The sequence below is a fragment of the Podarcis bocagei genome (assembly GCF_964188305.1).
Source record: "Podarcis bocagei genome assembly, chromosome: 7".
Classification (NCBI taxonomy): domain Eukaryota; kingdom Metazoa; phylum Chordata; class Lepidosauria; order Squamata; family Lacertidae; genus Podarcis; species Podarcis bocagei.
Genome location: NC_138132.1, coordinates 81054793 through 81078142, shown reverse-complemented (window position 1 = coordinate 81078142; position 23350 = coordinate 81054793). Strand labels below are relative to the sequence as shown.

Here is a 23350-nt window from a genome sequence, read left to right as displayed (position 1 = left end):
GATTGCTGAGCCCTCTGTAACATCAGATGGAAATATCCACCAACTGACTCATCTTATGCGGCATGACTTTTCATCAGGTGTTCTTCCTGCCCCCAGAGGACGGTAGACTGAATTGTAATTGGGATGCTGGGAAAATCAGGTGTTCACATTCTGTAAGCAAGATTCCGGGCGAGGGGGGTAATCTAGATTACTGTATTTTTCACTCTATAGGACATACTTTCCCCCCTCCAAAAATGAAGGGGAAATGTGTGTGCGTCCTATGGAGTGAATGCAGGCTCCTTGGCTTCAGCGATAGCAATGTGAAGCCTCCAAAGCGCAGAGGGAGCGCTCCCTCCACGCTCCGGAGGCTTCGCGTTGCTTTCGCTGAAGCCTGGAGAGCAAGAGGGGTCGGTGCACAGGCTCTCGCTCTCCAGGCTTCAGGGCTAGCTGCCTGAAACCTTCGGAGCAAAGCGCGAGGTCCTGCTGTGTTCCGCAGGCTTCAGGTTCCTTTTGCTGAAGCCGGGAGAGCAAGACTCTCCCGGCTTCAGCAAAAGGAACCCGAAGCCTGCGGAGCGCAGTGGGAACTCGCACTGCGCTCCGCAGGCTTCAGGGATCTTTGAGGCTGGTGGTGGGGGAAAGCAGCGCTTCCCCCCACTGCCAGCCCCACACGCTCGGGGGGGCAGCGGGAAGGCTGCTTGCCAACTTTGCGCTGCTCCCCAACCTGGATGCACAGAACACACCTTGTTTTAGAGGGGGAGAAAAAGAAAAAAAAATCTCCCCCTCTTTGCGCAGTGCCCCTTCAGCGAAGCGGGCGGAGAAATGGAAGGGGCTCCGTTTCTCCTCTGCTTCGCTGAAGGGGCACTGAGCAGATAGGGGGAGATTTTTTCCCCCTTGTTCTCCCCCTCTAAAACAAGGTGCGTCCTATGGTCCGGTGCGTCCTATTGTGTCCTATAGAACGAAAAATACGGTATTTCTTCTATTTCGCCAGGCTGGTGAATGGCCAAGCGCCCTGCAGTCTTGGGCAAAAAGGTTGATGAGTCTTTGTAGAGCAGGGTTTCCCAAACTTGGGCCTCCAGCTCTTTTGGGACTACAATTCCCATCATCCCTGACCACTGGTCCTGCTAGCTAGGGATGATGGGAGTTGTAGTCCACAACAGCTGGAGACCTAAGTTGGGGACTCCCTGGGCTAGATGGCCATTCCAACTCTACAGTTTTATGGACAATGCACCATAACACATAGCAATTGAGGATTGTAGCCACAAATAGCTCTTTCCTCCATGAATTTGTCCCAATCCTCTCTTTTAAAGCCAATCACTGCCTCCTAATCCCTGCTGTAGAACTCGCATTTCTGTCCCACCTTTCTTCCTCCAAGGAGTTTGAATTTGGATTTGATATCCCGCTTTATCACTACCCTAAGGAGTCTCAAAGCGGCTAACATTCTCCTTTCCCTTCCTCCCCCACAACAAACACTCTGTGAGGTGAGTGGGGCTGAGAAACTTCAGAGAAGTGTGACTGGCCCAAGGTCACCCAGCAGCTGCATGTGGAGGAGCGGGGAATCAAACCCGGTTCACCAGATTACGAGTCCACCGCTCTTAACCACTACACCACACTGGCTCTCAAGGAGCGCAAGGTGGCTTTTGCTCCCCCCTCATTTCATCCCACGACAACCCTGCGAGGTAGGTTACGCCAAGAAGCAGTGATGTGGCAGAAATCCAGTGTCCAGGGTTGGAGGCAGCGATACTTCTGAATACCAGTTGCTGGAAACCTCAGGAGAGGGGGCGGTCTTCTGCTTGAATCCTGCTTTCAGACTGTCCATTGGGAGGCATCTGGGCAGCCACTGTGAAAGGACAGTGCTGGACTAGATGGTCCATTGACCTGATCCAGCAAACTCTTCTTATGTTCTTATGATGATCTGGACAGTCTCTCGCTTGGACTACTGCAATGCGCTGAGGTGACTCAGAAACTGCAATTAATCCAGAATGCGGCAGCAAGACTGGTGACTGGGAGCGACCGCTGAGACCATATACAGTGGTACCTCAGGTTACATACGCTTCAGGTTACAGACTCCGCTAACCCAGAAATATTACCTCAGGTTAAGAACTTTGCTTCAGGATGAGAACAGAAATCATGCTCTGGTGGCGCGGCAGCAGCAGGAGGCCCCATTAGCTAAAGTGGTGCTTCAGGTTAAGAACAGTTTCAGGTTAAGAACGGTCCTCCGGAACGAATTAAGTACTTAACCCAAGGTACCACTGTAGTAGTTATTGATTGCATGTCCAAAACACATCCAACTCTCAAGCTGGCTAGCTTTTGGAATAATGGCTATTATTATTATTATTATTATTATTATTATTATTATTATTATTATTATCCTGAAAGACCTACATTGGCTCCCAGTACGTTTCCGAGCACAACTCAAAGTGTTGGTGCTGACCTTGAAAGCCCTAAACGGCCTTGGCCCAGTATATCAGAAGGAGCATCTCCACCCCCATCATCCAGCCCAGACACTGAGGTCCAGCGCCAAGGGCCTTCTGGTGGTTCCCTTGTAGCTAGAAGTGTAGTTACAGGGAACCAGGCAGAGGGCCTTCTTGGTAGTGGCACCCACCCCGTGGAACGCCCTCCCATCAGACGTCAAGGAAATATGCAACTATCATACTTTTAGAAGACATCTGAAGGCAGCCCTGTTTGGTGAAGTTTTTAATGTTTAATTATGACGCTGTATTATGTTTTTAATATTGGAAGCCGCACAGAGTGGCTGAGGAAACCCAGCCAGATGGGCGGGGTATAAAGAAATAAATAAATTAACAACCACCACCAACAGCAGAAAGTTGCCCCTGCCCTCGTCCTCCAAAGAACACCGGGGTCTCCGGATCAAGATTGGTGTCATGCTCTCAAAATGCAACCCTCCACAGCTTTGACAGAGCAGTTGGCCTGTTCTTGTAAGGTTAAATGCAAACAGGCTCCTTATGCAAATCCAAAGCACAGGGTTATTTGCCTGAGCGAACCCTGAGCTTTGCATGGAAAAGGGGGAGAGGAGTTTTCTCGCATGGTGCAAATCTGGGAGGTAAGAGGGCTGAGGGGTTTTTTTTGGTTTATGTTCCCCCGACATAAACCATTTTTTAGGCAGCCTTGCCTTTGAATGTGAACAGAAGTCCATTTCTTTCTTTCTTTTAATTTTATTGATTTGTTAAGCCCCCTCCCGTCCAAAGTACAGACGACAAAGAGGAAGAAAACAAAGAATCTGATATTTAAACCACAAAGAAGGACATCCCGGAAGGGCAAAAATGTGAAGATACAGCAAGGCTCCAAAGGGATCATGAAGTATTAACTCGTACAAAGATTCCGCTTACAAATAATAAAGAAATAAAAGTATTCTCCACCTGTGTGTTCCTTTATTACTGAGAATAAAGGCTCTCTATAGTCTTAAAAAAAATATTAGTGCTTATAGAAAAAAATACAAAACTTAATACTGAATATCTTCCCCTCCTTTTTTTGTCCAAACTAAGACTTTGATCTAAATACAATAAAAACATAAGGGGGGGAGGGAGGAATCAAGAAAGAGCGCGAGATAAATAAGGAAATATAATGGTTAAAGGAGAGAGAGAAATAAAATTCAGAAGGTAAGACTTTGAATTCTTCGTTTGCCATATGCAAACAACATTCACTTCATTCACTCAATACCTAACAAAGCCACTTTCTACAAAAAACATCTTCAGTCTTCAAAGTCATTATTTTTCTTTTCCATTCAAAGTCTACGGGAGGCTTCCAGTCGTCAAAAAATGTGAACACTGACTTTTCTCTGGTTAAACATGTCATTTCGCCATCTCGGCTAAGTCCTGAACCGGACCATCTCTTGCCTTCACTGTCCCTAGCTTTTAAGGCAGGGCTGGGGAAACTCTGTCCCTCCTGCTGTTGAAGGACTCTGACTCCCATCATCCTGGACCATTGGTTGAGCTGCCAGGGGCTGATGGGAATTGGAGTCCAGTAACATCTGCAGGTGGCACTGTGGGTTAAACCACAGAACCTAGGACTTGCCGATCAGAACATCTGCAGGGGGCCACGTTGGCCAAACCTGAAAAATATAAAGCGGTCAGCACATTGCAGCGAAACGACTGAGGCCTATGTTTTCACTTGAGCCATTGAGTCCAATGCCCAGGTCACGGTTCCCCACACCATGCATAAAGGTAAAGGGACTCCTGACCGTTAGGTCCAGTCGCGGACAACTCTAGGGTTGTGGCGCTCATCTTGCTTTACTGGCCGAGGGAGTAGGCGTACAACTTCAGGGTCATGTGGCCAGCATGACTAAGCAGCTTCTGGCGAACCAGAGCAGCGCACGGAAACGCCGTTTACCTTCCCGCCGGAGTGGTACCTATTTATCTACTAGCACTTTGGTGTGCTTTCGAACTGCTAGGTTGGCAGGAGCAGGGACCGAGCAACGGGAACTCACCCCGTCGCGGGGATTCGAACCGCTAACCTTCTGATCGGCAAGCCCTAGGCTCTGTGGTTTAGACCACAGCACCACCCGCGTCCGGCCCACCCCATGCATAAATGCATGCAAATGAGCTGGTCCTCACCTGCCTCCTATGCAAAGGAGCTAGCGAAAGGCTCTGGCAGGTGGCAAGGGGAAGGTCAGAGACATCTCATTCATCTTCTGGCTGGACAGCTGCCGATATGAGGGTGCCATAAAAAAAGTGCCCCACCATGCGCTTCACCGGACTGGTGGCAGCCTGCGTCGGTGCCTTGGTGGCTGCCGCGGCCTCAGTAACCACGCCCGCTTCCCATTTCCACCTGGCAGGAGATTACATCCTCGGGGGCCTCTTCTCCTTGCACGCAGAAGCTGTGGGCAGGCCCCACCTCAGCCCCGCGCAGGAGGTCCCCATCTGCAAAAAGTATGTACCGGGTATCAGAAATGGGGGAGGGCCAGGGCCGGATTTAGGTCTGATGAGGCCCAAAGCTAGTGAAGGTAATGGGGTCCTTTATATGTCCAGCTGTCCTTTGTCAGCAACAAATGGTTGCTGTTTTTTGTGTGTTGAATTTATGAATATGAAAGTGTGGTGTAGTGGTTAGAGTGTTGGTCTAGGATCAGGGAGACCAGGGTGCGAATCCCCACCTGGGCATGGAGTTCACTGGGTGACCAGAGCGGGGGGCAGTCACTGTCATCACCCAGCCTAACCAACCTCGCAGGGTGGTTGTGGAGATTAAATTGGGGAAACCATGAGCTTCTTGCAGAAGAGGTGAGATATGCATGCAAATATAATAATAATTCTGAATATCCAGTGCTCAGTCCAGTATACCTGAAGGAGCGTCTCCACCTCCATCGTTCTGCCCGGACAATGAGGTCCAGCGCTGAGGGCCTTCTGGCAGTTCCCTCGCTGCGAGAAGCCAGGTTACAGGGAACCAGGCAGAGGGCCTTTTTGGTAGTGGCACCCGCCCTGTGGAACGCCCTCCCACCAGATGTCAAAGAGAAAAACAACTACCAAACTTTTTGAAGACACCTGAAGGCAGCCCCGTTTAGGGAAGCTTTTAATGTTTAATAGGTTATTGTATTTTAGTGTCTTGTTGAAAGCCGCCCAGAGTGGCTGGGGAAACCCAACCAGATGGGCGGAGTATAAATAATAAATTATTATTATTATTATTATTATTATTATTATTATTATTATTATTATTATTATTATTGGACCAAATAGGTATCTCAAGCCATTTGCACATGTGGTCATGCAACCACTCCATGTAGGCACCTTATATATAGAAATGAGCAAACCTGTGATATTTGAGGGAGCAGGCTAGCAGGCGGGGCCCATTACTTACATCATAGGAGCCTAAATAACAGAAAACACTTGCTGTATGTAGGCTTTATTTATTTTTTATCTTATATTTTGAAAATGTACATCCAGGTTTTTTTCCTTTACTTCCCCCCCCAAGAGAGTAGGGCCCTAAGCTATAGCTTGTTTAGCTTATACAGTGGTACCTCGCAAGACGAATGCCTCGCAAGACAAAAAACTCGCTAGACGAAAGGTTTTTCCGTTTTCGATTTGCCTCGCAAGACGAAATTTCCCTATGGGCTTGCTTCGCAAGACGAAAACGTCTCGCGGCTTTGTTTCCTTTGTCTAAAAACAAAGACATGTTTTGTTTATAAAGTTAATTTATTTTCCCTTCAGTTTTTGAACTGCTCTTTACAGTATGTGTGACTTTAAAGAGCAGTTAATAAACTGTTGTTGTACCAAATTTGGCTTTGTTTCGACTTTTTTTGACCATAGGAACGCATTAATTGATTTTCAATGCATTCCTATGGGATTTCGTGCTTCGCAAGACGAAAAATTCGCTAGACGACAAAAATTGCGGAACGAATTAATTTCGTCTTGTGGGGCACCACTGTATGTAAATCCGGCACTGTGGAGGGCAGGTCATTTTAGGAATGAAATGAGATTTCGGGTGTGGATTCATAGAAGTGTCTGGGGTACACCCAAGAGTCCAAACCCCTGCAATTCAGGATCCATAGCTAAACCATCTCTGGCAGGTGGCTATCCAATCTCTGCTTAAAAACCACTGGTGAAAAAGAGTCCACCACCTTCCAAGGGAGTCCATTCCACTGTTGGAATAATAATAATAATAATAATAATAATAATAATAATAATAATAATAACAACAACAATATGGACTATATGGAATTGGCAGAAATGACTGGCAGAATCTGAGACCAGGGAGAAGAAATGGTGGAAGAAGATTGGAAGAAATTTAAAGATTATCTACAGAAATACTGTAAAATTAATGAATGTTAAAATGATGTTGGACTGAAAATAAGTGGTTTTGGTATTAAGGCTAATAAGAATATGTAAATATAGATAGTTATTTGGATGAAAATATATAGTTATAATAGGTTAAGAATATAGAGTAAAGATAAATGAAAGAGGGTAAGGATTTGCTGAAAGGACTTTGTAAACGGGAATACAAAAAGGGGAGGTGTGAGGAGGTCAAGGAAATAAGTAAATGAACTTAAAGATATTGAAAAATGGATTATTATTTTTTTAAGATATCTTTCATTCTTTTTTCTCTTCCTTTTTATTTTTTCAACTACCTGTTTTTTTCTATTTTGTATTTTTTCTATTTTGTATCACACTGTTTTTCTTTTTCTTCTTTTTAGGTCTCTTTTTTGGTAACTTTCTTGTTAGCTGTCGTTTTTTTCCTTTTCTTTTTTGTATGTGTAATTGTTGGTTTAATTATTTTTAACTTTTTAAAAAACCTTATGTTTAGTGTAAAATCTCAATAAATATTTTGTAAAATAATTAATAATAATAAATAAATAAATAAATAAATAAATAAATAAATAATTTTATTTATATCCCGCCGACCCCAGCCAAACCTGGGCTCAGACTGGCTAACAACAATAAAAGTAACACAGCATTCTAAAATCAATTCATTTAAAATCAATTCAAAATCAAATTAATGGAACAGTTCTTTCTACCATATATTTTTCTTCTTGGTCTTTTGTTGGAATCTCCTTCCTTGTGAAGCTGTTGGTTCGGGCCCTGCTCTCCAGAGCAGGAGGAAACAAGCTTGCTGCATCTTCCATGCAGCTTATCCTTTAGATATTTGAAGATATCTCCTCTCAGCTTCCTCTTTCCCATGCTAAACATACCCAGCTCCTTCGACTGTTCCTCATCAGGCTTGGCTTCCCTTGATCATACTGGCCACTCTCCTCTGCACACGTTCCAGCTCGTCAATTTCCTTCTTAAATTGTGGTGCCCAGAACTGGACACAGGACTCCAGGTGTGGAATATGCATCTGGACAGGCTTGCCTGAAGGCCAGGAGAGCTGCTGCCAGTCAGTGCAGGCAGCTAGACCATGGGTCTGATGGCTTCTGATCATAGCTGTCAACTTATAGATTTGAAAATAAGGGACCAGCGGCCTCAGAAATAAGGGATCAGCGGCCAAAGTAAGGGATCAACAATTACTTTGATAAAATACATATTTTGTTGCGTGCAAATGGCTTTAGATACCTATTAGGTCCTATAAATTACCATATAGCAAATATTCAACACAAAAAACAGCAAAAATTTGTTGTTGACAAAGCACAGCTGGACATAGAAAGAATCATAGAATCATAGAATCATAGAGTTGGAAGAGACCACAAGGGCCACCGAGTCCAACCCCCTGCCAAGCAGGAAACACCATCAGAGCACTCCTGACATATGGTTGTCAAGTCTCTGCTTAAAGACCTCCAAAGAAGGAGACTCCACCACACTCCTTGGCAGCAAATTCCACTGTCAAACAGCTCTTACTGTCAGGAAGTTCTTCCTAATGTTTAGGTGGAATCTTCTTTCTTGTAGTTTGGATCCATTGCTCCATGTCCGCTTCTCTGGAGCAGCAGAAAACAACCTTTCTCCCTCCTCTATGTGACATCCTTTTATATATTTGAACATGGCTATCATATCACCCCTTAACCTCCTCTTCTCCAGGCTAAACATGCCCAGCTCCCTTAGCCGTTCCTCATAAGGCATCGTTCCCAGGCCTTTGACCATTTTGGTTGCCCTCCTCTGGACACGTTCCAGTTTGTCAGTGTCCTTCTTGAATTGAAAGGGCCCCATTACCTTCAGTAGCTTATTTAAGGGACATCATCAATAAGGGACAGCAGTGGGACATGGCCCTGGGATAAGGGACTGTCCCGCCAAATAAGGGACACTTGACAGCTATGCTTCTGATGTTCTTGTGTTTCACATTTTTTAACGATGCTTGCTGGAATCCTTTTAAAGAAGAGCAGGCTACTCAACCGGAGCTTTGCCCGGCCTCCCCGGTCCAGAGCTGGCCCTCAGTGCATCGCCTCTCACCCCTCTCCCAGGTACAATCTGAAAGTCGTGAGCTACAGCTACCTCCAAGCCATGCGCTACGCGGTAGAAGAGATCAACAAAGCCAGCACCCTCCTGCCAGGGGTGCGGCTGGGCTACGAGATGGTGGACGTCTGCTACCTCACCAACACCATCCATCCGATCTTATACTTCCTCTCCAACAACCGTTCCCTGCTGGATATCGAGACCAACTACACGCAGTACCGCCCAAGGGTGCTAGCCGTCATCGGGCCAGACTCCTCTCAGGCAGCGGTGACCGCCGCTTTCCTCTTGAGCCAGTTCCTCGTCCCACAGGTAAAGTTGGTGGCCCTCCTCGGCAGGAGCAGGGAACCGCGGGCCCCAGGGGTGGAATGTGGCCCCTCACACCTCAACCTCAGGCCCTTGGAAGCCTCCCAAGGCCACGCCTCCTCTCCACAAGCCACGCCTCTGGCTGGCCCGGAGTCATTCTCTCAGTATTTTCGCCTGGCTGGCATTATGTATATCCTCCATCCTTCACTGATGAAAATAGGGATGTCCTGTTTAATAATAATAATAATTATAATGCCCGCCCATGTGACTGGGTTTCCCCAGCCACTCTAATTTGCACATATTACCAGCTTACTTAGCTTTGACTTCCCTCCCCCCCTTCTATGGTTCAATTAATTTTTCCTTTACTGCTGCATATTCTAACTTCCGTATTTTTTGCTCCATAACTCACTTTTTCCCTCCTAAAAAGTAAGGGGAAATGTGTGTGCGTCTTATGGAGCGAATGCAGGCTGCGCAGCTATCCCAGAAGCCAGAACAGCAAGAGGGATTGCTGCTTTCGCTGCGCAGAGATCCCTCTTGTTGTTCTGGCTTCTGAGATTCAGAATATTTTTTTTCTTGTTTTCCTCCTCCAAAAACTAGGTGCGTCTTATGGTCTGGTGCGTCTTATAGAGCGAAAAATACGGTACTTCTTGTTCTTTCTTTTCCAGTTTTCTCCTCCACCTGCAGTCCAACTGCTCAGTTTATTCCAACCTTGCTAACGTTTAAAGTTATTTACAATAATTTTTCAAATATCCCGCAATTCCCCCCCTCCACTCTTCTTTAAAAACTCTTTCTTCCTAACCTCTCATTCTGCTAGTTTAAGATAGCAGTTTCTACATATTCCATCAGTTTCATCTGCTAGTCCTGCTTTGCTGGTGCTGTTCCCTCCTATGCCGTTCTCTTCTTTGGTTGCCCTGAGGGTGACTCGGCTCTCCTTCATAGCTGTCAATCGTCCCTTATTTGGTGGGAAAGTCCCTTATCCCAGCGCCGTGTCCCGTTGCTGTCCCTTATTGATGATGTCCCTTAAATTTCCCGGGTTTCAAAGGAAGCAGCTCCTCTCTCTCCCTCCCTCCCTGCCGGCCAGGGAGGAGGGAGGCTCCAACTGTGTTTCTTGGCTGTGTTGCTCACCCAATAAGGAGTCTAGGAACGACTGGGGGGTGGAGCTTGTATGCCTTGTGCCAATCAAATCGGCCGCGTTGCCTGGGGACTCGCCTTTGCTCAGCGCTTCCCAGCAGAGAGGTGACGGTGGTTTCTCTTGTTGCATCCCCTTTCCCGGGCTGCTGCACTGTGGGAACCACCGCTTGAGGCTTTGTTTGGCTGCTGGTTGACTAAAATCCCTTATTTTGGCTGCTGATCTCTTATTTTCGAGGCTGCTGGTCCCTTATTTTCAAATCCGTAAGTTGACAGCTATCCTCTCCTTCCACTCCAGATCACCTACAGTGCCACCACCGAGTTCCTGGGCAACCCCAAGGTCTTCCCGGTGGCTTTCCGCACCATCCCAAGCGCCGAGCAGCAGATCGCTGTCATGCTCCAGCTCCTGAAACACTTCAAGTGGAACTGGTTCATTGTCCTTGCCAGCGACGACGACTACGGCCAACAAAACCTGCAGCTGTTGCGAGCCCAGGCCACCCAAGGCTGTATTGCCTTCCAGGAGACCATCCCGGTCCAGGGAAAGGATCCTCACGATTCAGGCAACAGCACAGAGGAGTGGATCAGCAGTATTGTGACCAAGATCATCAGGAGCACGGCCAAAGTGGTGATCATCCTCAGCCTGGAACTGCCTCTCCCCACGTTCTTCAGAGAGGTGATCCGCCAGGAGATGACGGACGTCGTGTGGATCGCCGCAGAGGCCTGGTCCATCGACCCGACCACCCACGGCGTCGCCAACATCTCGAGTGTGGGCACCATCTTTGGCGTGGCCGTGCAGGAAGTGCCCGTCCCTGGGATGGACGACTTCCGCGTCAGGGGTCCGTCCCACCCGGGGGAAGGCGGCGAAGGCCAGGCTGCCTCCGGCGCGGCAACGTGCAACCAGGAATGTGACGACTGTCTGGCGGAGGCTTGCTCCTACGACAAGAGCCTCCGGGGCACAGGGGACCGCATCAACTTCAACGTCTACTCGGCCGTTTACGTGGTCGCACACGCCTTGCACCAGCTGCTAAGATGCAGCGCCACGAGATGCGACCGGCGGGAGATTTATCCGTGGGAGGTGAACTCCCGCATCAATGCCACATGGCTGGGGAGGGAGGGAATGTACCGTATTTTTTGCTCCCTCCTAAAAAGTAAGGAAGGGACGCGGGTGGCGCTGTGGGTAAAACCTCAGTGCCTAGGACTTGTCGATCGTATGGTCGGCGGTTCGAATCCCCACAGCGGGGTGAGCTCCCGTCTTTCAGTCCCAGCTCCTGCCCACCTAGCAGTTCGAAAGCACCCCTAAGTGCAAGTAGATAAATAGGTACCGCTTTATAGCGAGAAGGTAAACAGTGTTTCCGTGTGCTGCGCTGGTGCTGGCTCGCCAGAGCAGCTTCGTCACGCTGGCCACGTGACCCGGAAGTGTCTTCGAACAGCACTGGCTCCCGGCCTCTTAAGTGAGATGAGCGCACAACCCTAGAGTCGGACACGACTGGCCCGTACGGGCAGGGGTACCTTAAAAAGTAAGGGGAAATGTGTGTGCGTCTTATGGAGCGAATGCAGGCTGTGCAGCTATCCCAAAAGCCAGAACAGCAAGAGGGATCGCTGCTTTCGCGGTGCAGCAATCCCTTTTGCTGTTCTGGCTTCTGAGATTCAGAATATTTTTTCCCCTGTTTTCCTCCTCCAAAACCTAGGTGTGTCTTATGGTCTGGTGCGTCTTATAGAGCGAAAAATACGGTATTCATGGAGGCCTGACCAAAGGCGGGAGGCTGCAAGACACGGTTGTTTAGGGTTAGATGGAGAAAATGAGGCCAGGGAGCCAGCTGAGGCCATCCAGACCTCTTTATCTGGACTCTGGGGGTCCTTACGGGCTGTGCCCCGTCCCAAAACCATACCCCCATCCCAGGGCCCTACCCCCTCACTGGCCCTGACTTGCCCAGTGGAGGGAGGATAGAGAGGGATGATGAACGCGAGTGTAGAAATTTGCCTACCAAAGAAAATTTTGAACCAAATTTTGCCTCTGGTTCCGCAAGTGACTAGGGCTGGGCGATTATCTGGTTTTCAACAATGCAATATGTCACCAGGTAAACATTGCGACATAACCGATATATCACGGTGTCTGAAATAAGGATGGAGCTATGTACTGTAGAGGCATTGGCTGACTTCACGGTTTCCCCCCATGCTGTGATTTTTTTGCACACAAACACAAAGACGCATCATGATTCACAATATATTCCCAGGTTAAAGATTGCAAAACTGGTATCATGATACGGAGTTGAAACCAATTTTGGACGATATACCTTGCCCAACCCTAACACATGCCGTGAGTCACAATATATTCCCAGGTCAAAAATTACAAAGCTGATATCATGATAATGGACTTGAAACCAGTTTTGGACGATATATCGCCAGCCCTACCAATGACCCCAGTAAGGAGACCCAGGAGGAAATGCAGCCTTCCAGCTACAAATAAAAAAAAAACCCTTTCCATCAGTCTGCCATCATTCCAGGGCCACTGGGCACAATCAGTTGGGTCAACTACTGGAATGACCCCATATGGGTGGTGCTGTTTTGGCTACCTAAGCGACAGCACTCAATGCTGAACACTGAAACTAGAGGGAGAGGTAGAGCTGGGCAGGGACTGGCCCTTTGGGGTCAGCTGACAGAATGCTAAGTGGGCGCCCCTGGTACTGCAGCACAGGGGTTTGAGGTTACCAAAAAATGACATAGGGTGTTTCTATGGGGGTCACTCGCTTGCTGCATCTGCAAGAGTAGATTCAGGGAGGGCGGTGGTGGTTGCAGTGTGGTTTTTTTCTTTTTTTCCTTTTTTTTTAAAAAAAGATATTTATTGAAGTTTCAACATATTAAAAAGATAAGGAAAAAAAAGAAAGAGGAAAAAAAATAGAAAATGAAAATACAAGGTAAAAACAGTTAAAAACAGATCAGTCTTTCTATATCTTATCTTTCATTTGCTTGTTTCCCTGACCTCCTCACACCTCCCTTTTTTGTATTCCAGTTCAATTAGTTAATTCAGCAAATCCTTTCCCTCTTTGATTTTATCTTAATCTTTTATCTTAATATATTATAACTTTAGGTTATCACCTGTTAACAATCCATTTTTACATATTCCTTTATAATATTGCAACATCATTCTAACATTCATTAATTTTGCAGTATTTCTGTAGATAATCTTTAAATTTCTTCCAATCTTCTTCCACCGCCTCTTCTCCCTGGTCTCGGATTCTGCCAGTATTTCCGCCAGTTCCATGTAGTCCATCACCTTCATCTGCCATTCTTCCAGAGTGGGTAAATCTTGTGTCTTCCAATATTTTGCAATAAGTATCCTTGCTGCTGTTGTAGCATACATAAAAAAAGTTCTGTCCTTCTTTGGCACCAATTGGCCGACCATGCCCAGAAGAAAGGCCTCTGGTTTCTTCAGAAAGGTATATTTAAATACCTTTTTCATTTCATTATAAATCATCTCCCAGAAAGCCTTAATCCTTGGGCACGTCCACCAAAGGTGAAAGAATGTACCTTCAGTTTCTTTACATTTCCAACATTTATTATCGGGCAAATGATAGATTTTTGCAAGCTTGACTGGTGTCATTTTCATAATATTCTCTCTTAAGGCATTGCATGCCGTGAACTTCATACCTGTGGTCCATAACTGTTCCCAGTCAGCAAACATAATATTATGTCCAACATCTTGTGCCCATTTAATCATAACAGATTTCACCGTTTCATCCTGAGTATTCCATTTCAACAGCAAGTTATACATCTTTGACAAAATCTTGGTTTTGGGGTCTAACAGTTCTATTTCCAATCAAGGTTGTAGTGTGGTTTTGAGGCCTGAGCTCAAAATGGCTTGCCATCACCGCCCAAACAATGCCTCTTTCCTCGTGTCGTAGCTGCTGAAGGAGATGCACAAGGTAAACTTCACCCTGCTGAAGACCGTGATCAACTTTGACCAGAAAGGAGACCCACCGAACGGTTTCGAGGTCATACAGTGGCAATGGAACGTTCCCGGCCAGCCTTTCAAGAAGATTGCTTCCTATAATTCGTTGCAGGGAAGGCTCGACGTCAATGAGAAAATCATCACCTGGCACACCGCAAACAACACAGTGAGTAGCGTCTCAAGGGACTCCCATGGCTGCCCTGCGCCGGATAGTCCGTTCCACCTCCGAGGTCTTCTTCCTGTTGTGGAATGAACTCAGTGGGTACTTACTAGATACAAGGGTCTTCTTAGTGGGGGTGGGAACTTCCATCGAGACCTGGCATTGTATCTCAAGGTTGGGGGGTGGGACATCTGTGGCTAGGTGTTGTTGGGCTCCAACTCCCATCAGTCCCAGCCAGCATGGCCAATGGTTACGGAAGATGGTGGGACCTAGAGTCCAGCAACCCATGGGAGGGAGGCAGCAACAGGCAGAGTTGTGGTGGAGGTAGCCTGGGGCAATAAAGACAAGTGATTGCCTAATACAGAGATGGGTAACTTGTGGTCCTTCAGACGTCCTTAGACTACAACTCCCATCAATCCCAGTGTGGATGGCCAGTAGTCAGGGATGATGCTGGGAGTTGTGGTTGAACAACCTTTGGAGGGCCACAGGCTCCACCCACCTCTGATTGAGAACTTCAAATGTCCAAAATGGGGATTTCAGGGAGTTTTGGTAAGCTGGCGGAGGTTTTGTTCTAACTGAAGCTTCTGGACAATTTTCAAGGACTGCACCCACTGACCCCCGACCCCCAAAATTGCAACAGTCTAATCTGGAAGGGTCCAGGCCACAAATGACCATGGACTAGGGTGGCCATATTTCAAAGTCTCAAAAAAATTTGAGGTTTTTTAAAAGGAAGTTTGCAAAAATCTACGCTTCCAACATAGGTTGACGTGCGTCTGGGTTTTCCAAGACATTATAGCGATTTCCGCCTGGATACTATTTCCGACTGGCTATGTCCAGGAAATTCTGGATGTATGGACAATATTGACCATCACTTTCTAGGGAAGGTCTACAGCTTGATATCTGCTTGGAGATCTGAGGCTCAACCCCCAACAGAGCTATCAGAATTGTCTCCTACCCAAAACCCTGAGGAAGCTGCCTGAAGATCATTGCTCCACTCAGCTCAACACTTCCTGCACTGACCGGCAACAGTTCTCCTGGGTTCCAGGCAGAGAGTCCTTCCTGGCCCTACTTGGAGGTGCCAGCGATTGATGCAGGCTTTCTGCATGCAAGGCAGGAGCTCTGCAACTGAGCTCCGGTCCTTCCCTATAATTTGCTAACTTACCAATATGCTTTAGGGTGAATGCAAACAAGTCCATAGAAATCTCACTTCCCCCCTTCTGATAGATATCTGCACCAGGCGGGTCCCACAACTTGTTTACATTGGCTCAAGACTGCCACCTTGTGCCTCCTTTGGAGGTTAACTCCTTGAGGCGTCCCTGCATAGAGCTTTGTCTTTGATAGACAGATATAATAATCACCCCGGCTTTTTGTTTTTTGTCATTTTGAAAATGTCTACAGTGCATGTAAAGGGGATGAAATTGGGCACAGAGCTGACGAAGAATGCAGGGCTGATGAGAGCTGTAGTCGCAGGTATTTTGAGGATACCAGGTGGATGAAGGCTGTTTCAAGACATAGAATTGTAGATTTGGAAGGGCTATCTAGGGCCATCTAGTCCAACCCCCTGCAATACAGGAATCTTTTGCCCAACGTGGGACTTGAACTCACAACCCTGAGATTAAGAGTCTTACGCTTTACCTGCTGAGCTATCGGGAAAAGGGTCCTTACAAACAGGTGGAGGTTTTCTGTTAGATACCGATGTCCGAATCCCCACAGAGCTTTGTAAGTGAAGAAACACCTTGGATCGGGCCTGGAGATGAACTGGAAGCCAGGGGAAGATTGCCTGGCCTAATGTGATGTTCCAAACATTAGATAAAGGTAAAGGACCCCTGGAAGGTTAAGTCCAGTCAAAGGCGACTATGGGGTTGCGGTGCTCATCTCGCTTTCAGGCTGAGGGAGCTGGCATTTGTCCAGAGACAGCTTTCCGGGTCATGTGGCCAGCAGGACTAAACCGCTTCTGGCGCAACGGAACACCGTGATGGAAGCCATAGTGCACGGAAACGCCGTTTACCTTCCCGCCACAGCGGTACCTATTTATCTACTTGCACTGGTGTGCTTTCAAACTGCTAGGTTGGCAGGAGCTGGGACAGAGCAACAGGAGTTCACCCCATCATGGGGATTCGAACCGCCAACCTTCTGATCGGCAAGCCCAAGAGGCTCGGTGGTTTAGACCACAGCGCCAGCCGCATCTGCTTTTGGTTTGTTCCTGATTTTTATCTTTCATTATATCCAAGAGTTGTGGTTTTTTTTGCTGTTTTTAATTCTTTGTAAACTGTTTTAAGAGTGGTTGTTTTTTGTTGTTTTTTGTTTTACAATCGCGGGGATTTGAACCGCATCAATTTGACACTTTACAAAGGAAAGCGCACAGCTAAACTACTCCAGGATCACTGCCAGAGAGGCAGTTATCCCGTTGCTCGGGCTCTGCTCCTGCCAACCTAGCAGTTCGAAAGAACGTCAAAGTGCAAATAGATAAATAGGTACCGCTCCGGTGGGAAGGTAAACGGTGTTTCCGTGCGCTGCTCTGCTTCGCCAGAAGCGGCTTAGTCATGCTGGCCACATGACCCGGAAGCTGTACGCCGGCTCCCTCGGCCAATAAAGCGAGATGAGCGCCGCAACCCCAGAGTCGGCCATGACTGGACCTAATGTCAGGGGTCCCTTTACCTTTACCTTTAAACTATCTGGAGATGCCGTTAAGATCCTGCACTTCTGGAGCCGTGTCTTAAACACATCACTGGGAATGAAATTCCAAGGAACTCAACAAATAAATGTAACTGACTGAAATTGACAATTTTCCTGGTGGCAACCCTTGGCATCATGGACGGGCTTACAAACAGAAGACCCTCTGCTCTGGAAGAAGTTAGAGGGCCTTCCTGTAGGAAGGAGGAATCCGATTTATCACCATGATAAAATAAATAATAAAAATTGTGTGTGTGTGTGTGTGTGTGTGTGTGTCTGGGGATGAACAGCAAAAGGGGAGCAAAAGTTTGAGCTGGCTAATTTGGGCGACTGACATTCAAAGGTCTTGGCATTAGCCTTGTTAGAAATCCCACCCCCCTGGCCACAAAAACTGAAAGGCTTTGGAGTGTCTAGCAAAAAAGACAGGTTTTTGGGTTTTTTGGCAGTACGCTTTGTTTATGAATAAGGTGGCATATAAACAGTTTCTCCTATTTATGCTATAGTATGGTTTAGAAGAACATACAATAGTTAAGATGCAACACACCCAAGAATTTTATGTATTTATCAGATTTATATACCGCCTTTTGTCACCTGATCTCAGGGCTGTTCACAGGATAAACAGACAAGATAAAAAACACAAGTCAGTAGTTAAAACAAAAACAAAAACACACAATAACCCCCCTTCCAAAAACACATTTAAAATGCTGTAAAATATTAATCAGCCTTATAAGACAAAGAAACAAAAATACAAATACAAAATACAAATTAATATATAACACTTAAGAATTTTATTTTATTTTATTGCTATAATTGTATCCGTAGTCATATGGTGTGCACATGATAAGAAAGCAAGGGAATTAAGATTAACATTTTTGTTTGTTTCATTTTTGTTTATTTCACCACACACACTGCAGTGTTTCCTTTTGCAAGCATGCTGTGCAACGCCCTTCTATTTTCTCTCTCCTTCCTATCTTTCTTACTTCTGTAAATCCTCACTTTCCTCATAATGTTAAAACGTCAATACACACACACACACAGTATGTATATAAATGGTGAGCAAATCACGTATAATTCTCACGCTCTCTCCTTTGCAGGCTCCTCAGTCCATCTGCTCAGAGCAATGCGAGGCGGGACATAAGAAAAAATTGATCGGGATGCTCACCTGCTGTTTTGAGTGTGTGCAGTGTGAGGCCGGGACCTTTCTCAACAGCAGCAGTAAGTTTCTGAATACCACTTGCTGGAAACCACAGGAAGCAAGAGCTGCTGTTGTGTGCAGGTCCTATTTGCAGGTTTTCTTTTGGCAGCGCATCTGGGTGGCTGCTGTGAGAACAGGGTGCTAGAGTCTACGAGTCCCCATCTAACAATAACAATAACAATAACAATAACAATAACAATAACAATAACAATAACAATAACAATAACAATTTATTATTTGTACCCCGCCCGTCTGGCTGGGTTTCCCCAGCCACTCTGGGCAGCTTCCAGCAAAATATTAAAATACAATAATTTATCAAATATTAAAGGCTTCCCCAAACAGGGCTGCCTTCAGATGTCTTCTAAAAGTCAGATTGTTGTTTATTTCCTTGACATCTGATGGGAGGGCATTCCACAGGGCAGGCGCCACTACCAAGAAGGCCCTCTGCCTGGTCCCCTGTAACTTCGCTTCTCCCAGTGAGGGGACTGCTAGAAGGCCCTTGGCGCTGGACCCAGGAGTGTACGAAGGGGGGGGGAGGGGGTCACCCTGGGCACCACTCAGGGGTATGTGTGACAAGATGGCCCGCTGCCCCCCCAGCTGTAGAGCGGCCAAGGGCGTGCACGCAGTTAGTATGGGCGCCGCCCGGACAGCGTCCGTACGGACTGCCGCTCTTGTGCACCGTCGATATGGGTATCTGTATGGGCTGCTGCTCGTACGATGACCGTATGGGCTGCAGCGTATGCGCAGTCCGTGTGGATGTTGCACGTGCGCTGCCAAGTGGTTCGCCCCGCCCATCGCGTCCCGCCCTGGGTGCTGAACGATGGGGGTGGCAACGCTCCTTCAGGTATACTGGATCGAGGCCATTTAGGGCTTTAAAGGTCAACACCAACACTTTGAACTGTGCTCGGAAACGTACTGGGAGTCAATGTAGGTCTTTCAGGACCGGCGTTATGTGGTCTCGGTGGCTGCTCCCAGTCACCAGTCTAGCTGCCGCATTCTGGATTAGTTGTAGTGCAAGTCACCTTCATCCGGCCTGATCCAGGAGGCCTCTTCTTATGATCTTATGTCTACCATCAGAGTTTGTGTGGGTGGTAGATATGGGGAAAAGCCTGCCACCCACTCTGCTTTCAGCTTAGAGAAAAGGCAAGTCAGTGATGTTAGTGGTCTATAAAATGATGCGTGGCCTGGGGAAAGCAGGTGGAAAAAATGGTTTTCCTCCCTCTCTCATAACACTAGACGGCAGTGCCAACTTGGCCCCACGACTGTGTGTGCCCGGGGCCACAGGTGCTATGCAGCATACATGGCCCTGGCACTGAAATTTGTGGGTGCCTGGCCCTTTTGTGGGTAATTTTGTGGGTGCTCAGGCACTCAGGACCCCAGGGAGTTGGCGCCTATGACACTTGAAACTGTGACTTGTAAGAAACCGAGGGCATTTTGGGAAATGATATATGGTGAGATAAAAAAGATGTTCAAAGTGATAATACAAAAAACAACAACCCTAAAGCTTTTCTCTTAGGGATTAAAGGGTCCAGGGCCTCATTAAAGTCTTTGTAGACCATTGGCACTCTTATAATCGTAACGCCCCCTGCCCAGCCCTCCAATATTAGATCTACAGATAAATATGTACATTTTATAGGCACCATAGTCATAGATCCAAGTACACGAGAATTCTGCTACAACCTGCCCAGTTGCAGTTGTGAGAGAAGGAGACCCATGGCTTTTCAGCTCTGTGAGCAAGTCAGAAGATCTCTCCTGGTGGAGCTCTAAACATTTAGCATGCCTAATGGAAAAACCAGACCCAGCCAGAGGATCTACGACGGAAGCTAAAGCTTCTTAAACAGGGGTCAGCAAACTTTTTCAGCAGGGGGCCGGTCCACTGTCCCTCAGACCATGTGGTGGGCCGGACTATATTTTTTTTGGGAGAAATGAACAAATTCCTATGCCCCACAAGTAACCCAGAGCTGCATTTTAAATAAAAGCACACATTCTACTCATGTAAAAACAGCAGACAGGCCCCACAAATAACCCAGAGATGGATTTTAAATAAAAGGACACATTCTACGCATGTAAAAACATGTTGATTCCTGGACAGTCCACAGGCCAGATTGAGAAGGTGATTGGCCGCATCCGGCTCATGGGCCTTAGGTTGCCTACCCCTGTCTTAACAAACAAATGCAAATGCAGAATAATAATAATAATCAGGGAATTTCTGTGTTCAGAGAGCATCCTCTTTAGTATTGAAACATACATGACACAACATAAATCTGCAGCAAGACTGAGAGGAAAATTCACTGCAAACAACTAAACAGAATATCCGCCCAACGCCACAGAGTGAAATATGACAAAGGAAGGTCAGCTAGATAAATTCCACCTTTTAAAATGGTTTATAATTGGGCCAAAGATGGTCAGTTCACTTTTCCCAGTCACCACCTACCCATCAACCAACCTTTTTGTTGGACAAAGCGATCTGATTAAATTCCCAGCCCCTGATACAGTGACAACTTAACTTTGACTGATTATGTGTGTCTGTGGTGTGTGTCCTTTTTTGGTCGGCAGACAGTTTCACCTGCCAGAAATGTCCGCTGGACATGTGGTCGGAACCCGGCAAAGAAGAGTGCTTCACGAAACAGCTGCTCTACATCCACTGGGGCGACGCCATCTCCATCGTCCTCCTTTCTCTCTCGACCCTTGGCCTCCTGGCGACCTTGTGGACCTTGGCCCTCTTCACCCGCCACTCTGCCACGCCGGTGGTGAAGTCTGCTGGGGGCCGCCTCTGCTTCCTGATGATCGCCTCCCTGGCCGCTGGTTTCTGCAGTGCCCTCTTCTTCGTGGGCCGGCCGACGGAGCTGGTTTGCTTCGGCCGCCAAACGGTCTTCAGCCTCTGCTTCACCACCTGCATTGCCTGCATCACTGTCCGCTCCTTCCAGATCATCTGCGTCTTCAAGATGGCCGCCCAGCTGCCTCGGGCCTACGACGCCTGGCGGAAGTACGACGGGCAGAGGGTCTTTGTCGCCGTCGTCTTGGTCATCAAGGTCTTCATCGTAGCGCTCAATATCTACTTCAACAAGCCGGTACCCTTCCGAACCCGGGTGAGCGACGACCCGGCCATACTCATCTTGATGTGCAACCAGGACTACCGCGCCACCATGGTCTTCAACAATGCCTTTGACATGAGTTTGTGTTTCCTTTGCTTTTGCTTTGCCTACATGGGGAAGGCCTTGCCGAAGAGCTACAACGAAGCCAAATACATCACCTTGTGCATGACGGGCTATTTTGGTTCCTGGGTGGCCCTCTTCCTTGTCATGTCCATTTTCGAAGGGTTCGTGGTGATTGTCTTTGAAGCGGCCACCGTCCTGTCCAACTTGTTCAGTATCTGCGTGGGCTACTTTGGCCCCAAATGTTACATCCTTTTCTTTCACCCGGAGCGCAATACGACCGCCTTCTTCCAGGATGCCATTCAAAGCTACACCATGAGGCAGGAGTAATTCCAGAGCCTCGTGGAATGAAATGGACACCTGTTGATTTGTACATTGCTGCTCGGAGTGAAGGTTGTGTGGCGAGTTCCCCCCCCCCCCAGTGGAAATAAAGACACATGACACAATTATTAAGGTTAATGGGCTAAATAAGGCCACAAATTTATTGGTTTCAGGTGATGAGCGGTATTGGCTTAGGCATTGGTCCTAACCGACTATCCGGCTTCAGCCTGTCTGCTTGAAGTCCAGGAAGGGTTAACCACCAGTAGGGGGAGTCTTGCTGATGCACATCAACTAGGAACTCCCCCGGGGTCACCGTTCGGGGGCATGCCTTAGGCCCTCACCTCCATAGGCTTTGGACAGGACCACGCCCCCCGGAATCCTTTATCGGACTATGCTTCAATATACGGGGCAGGTGATGGCGTTACCTCTCCTCTTCCATCTATAGAACTATACCAATGCCTAACCGCCAATACCCAGAAAGTTGTGATGATTTGCTATGAGGTAGGCGAAAACCAAGTGGCTGGTGCCAATTTGACAAGTGGAAAAATTCCTACCAGGCCCCTCAACGGCGACCAACCAAGGTCCATAGCAAGGTCAAGGAACGAAAACCTTAAAGGGCGGGAGGGTGGGAAACAGGAACAGCTGATAGGTGGGAAAAGAGGGAGATCCCCGGCCGCGCCTGCGTTAAACAGGGCAGGCCACGCCCCCAGAGCTGGCTGATTGGCTGGCCAGGGGGTGACACGGCTGGGGATTCTCCCAATCGCGTGGGGCTGGGGCTGTGACGCCCGCAATCTGCAGGGCGGAAGTGGCTTTCATTCACTCTTCCTTCCTTGTCACTTGTTCTTTGGTGAAGCTGATTCCAGATGAGCAAATGGAAAGGACTTCTTCACACAGAGTAGGGTTAAACCTGTGGAACTCACTGCTGTAAGATGCGGCTATCAATTCGGGGTTATAGAATAATAGAAGCATGGAATTGTAGAGACCCCAAGGGCTGTCTAGTCCAACTCCCTGCAATGCAGGAAACTCAACTGAAGCATCCATGACCGATGGAGTGGACTTTGATGAAGGAGATGTGCATGTTGTGTAGGTTTGCAAATGTATAAAGTGCTTCACCACCTGAGGCCATCGAAGCAGTGAACCAGATATAAAATATAACACCAATTCTAAAAACAATCAAATCTGTTTCTGCAAACTGTAAAAACAATAACCACATTCCCATGTGCCCCAACTGCTCCACCTCCCAAATAAAGCAATTCCTACAGATACTACAACTAATCCAGAATGTGGCAGCTAGACTGGTGACTGGGAGCGGCCACTGAGACCACATAACACTGGTCCTGAAAGGCCTACGTTGGCTCCCAGTACATTTCCGAGCACCTTGAAAGCCCTAAATGGCCTTGGCCCAGTATACCTGAAGGAGCATCTTCACCACCGTCGTTCAGCCCGGACACTGAGGTCCAGCTCACCTGAGTGACTATACCATCTCTAGAAGACATCTGAAGGCAGCTCTGTAGATCAGGCACCCCCAAACTCGGCCCTCCAGATGTTTTGGAACTACAATTCCCATCATCCCTGACCACTGGTCCTGTTAGCTAGGGATGATGGGAGTTGTAGTCCCAAAACATCTGGAGGGCCGCGTTTGGGGATGCCTGCTGTAGATGG

General features: G+C 47.5%; 1 protein-coding gene across 1 annotated transcript; it reads left to right on the top strand.

The window, feature by feature from the left end:
• Nucleotides 1–8842: 8842 nt before the first annotated feature.
• On the top strand, nt 8843–22395 carry TAS1R2 (taste 1 receptor member 2). Its single transcript, XM_081202992.1, has 5 exons — nt 8843–9113; nt 10534–11310; nt 14138–14350; nt 18112–18232; nt 20769–22395. The coding sequence occupies exons 1-5, from the start codon at nt 8853–8855 to the stop codon at nt 21695–21697; spliced, it is 2301 nt and encodes a 766-aa protein (XP_081059118.1). The 5' UTR covers nt 8843–8852; the 3' UTR covers nt 21698–22395.
• The last annotated feature ends 955 nt before the right edge of the window (nt 22396–23350 follow it).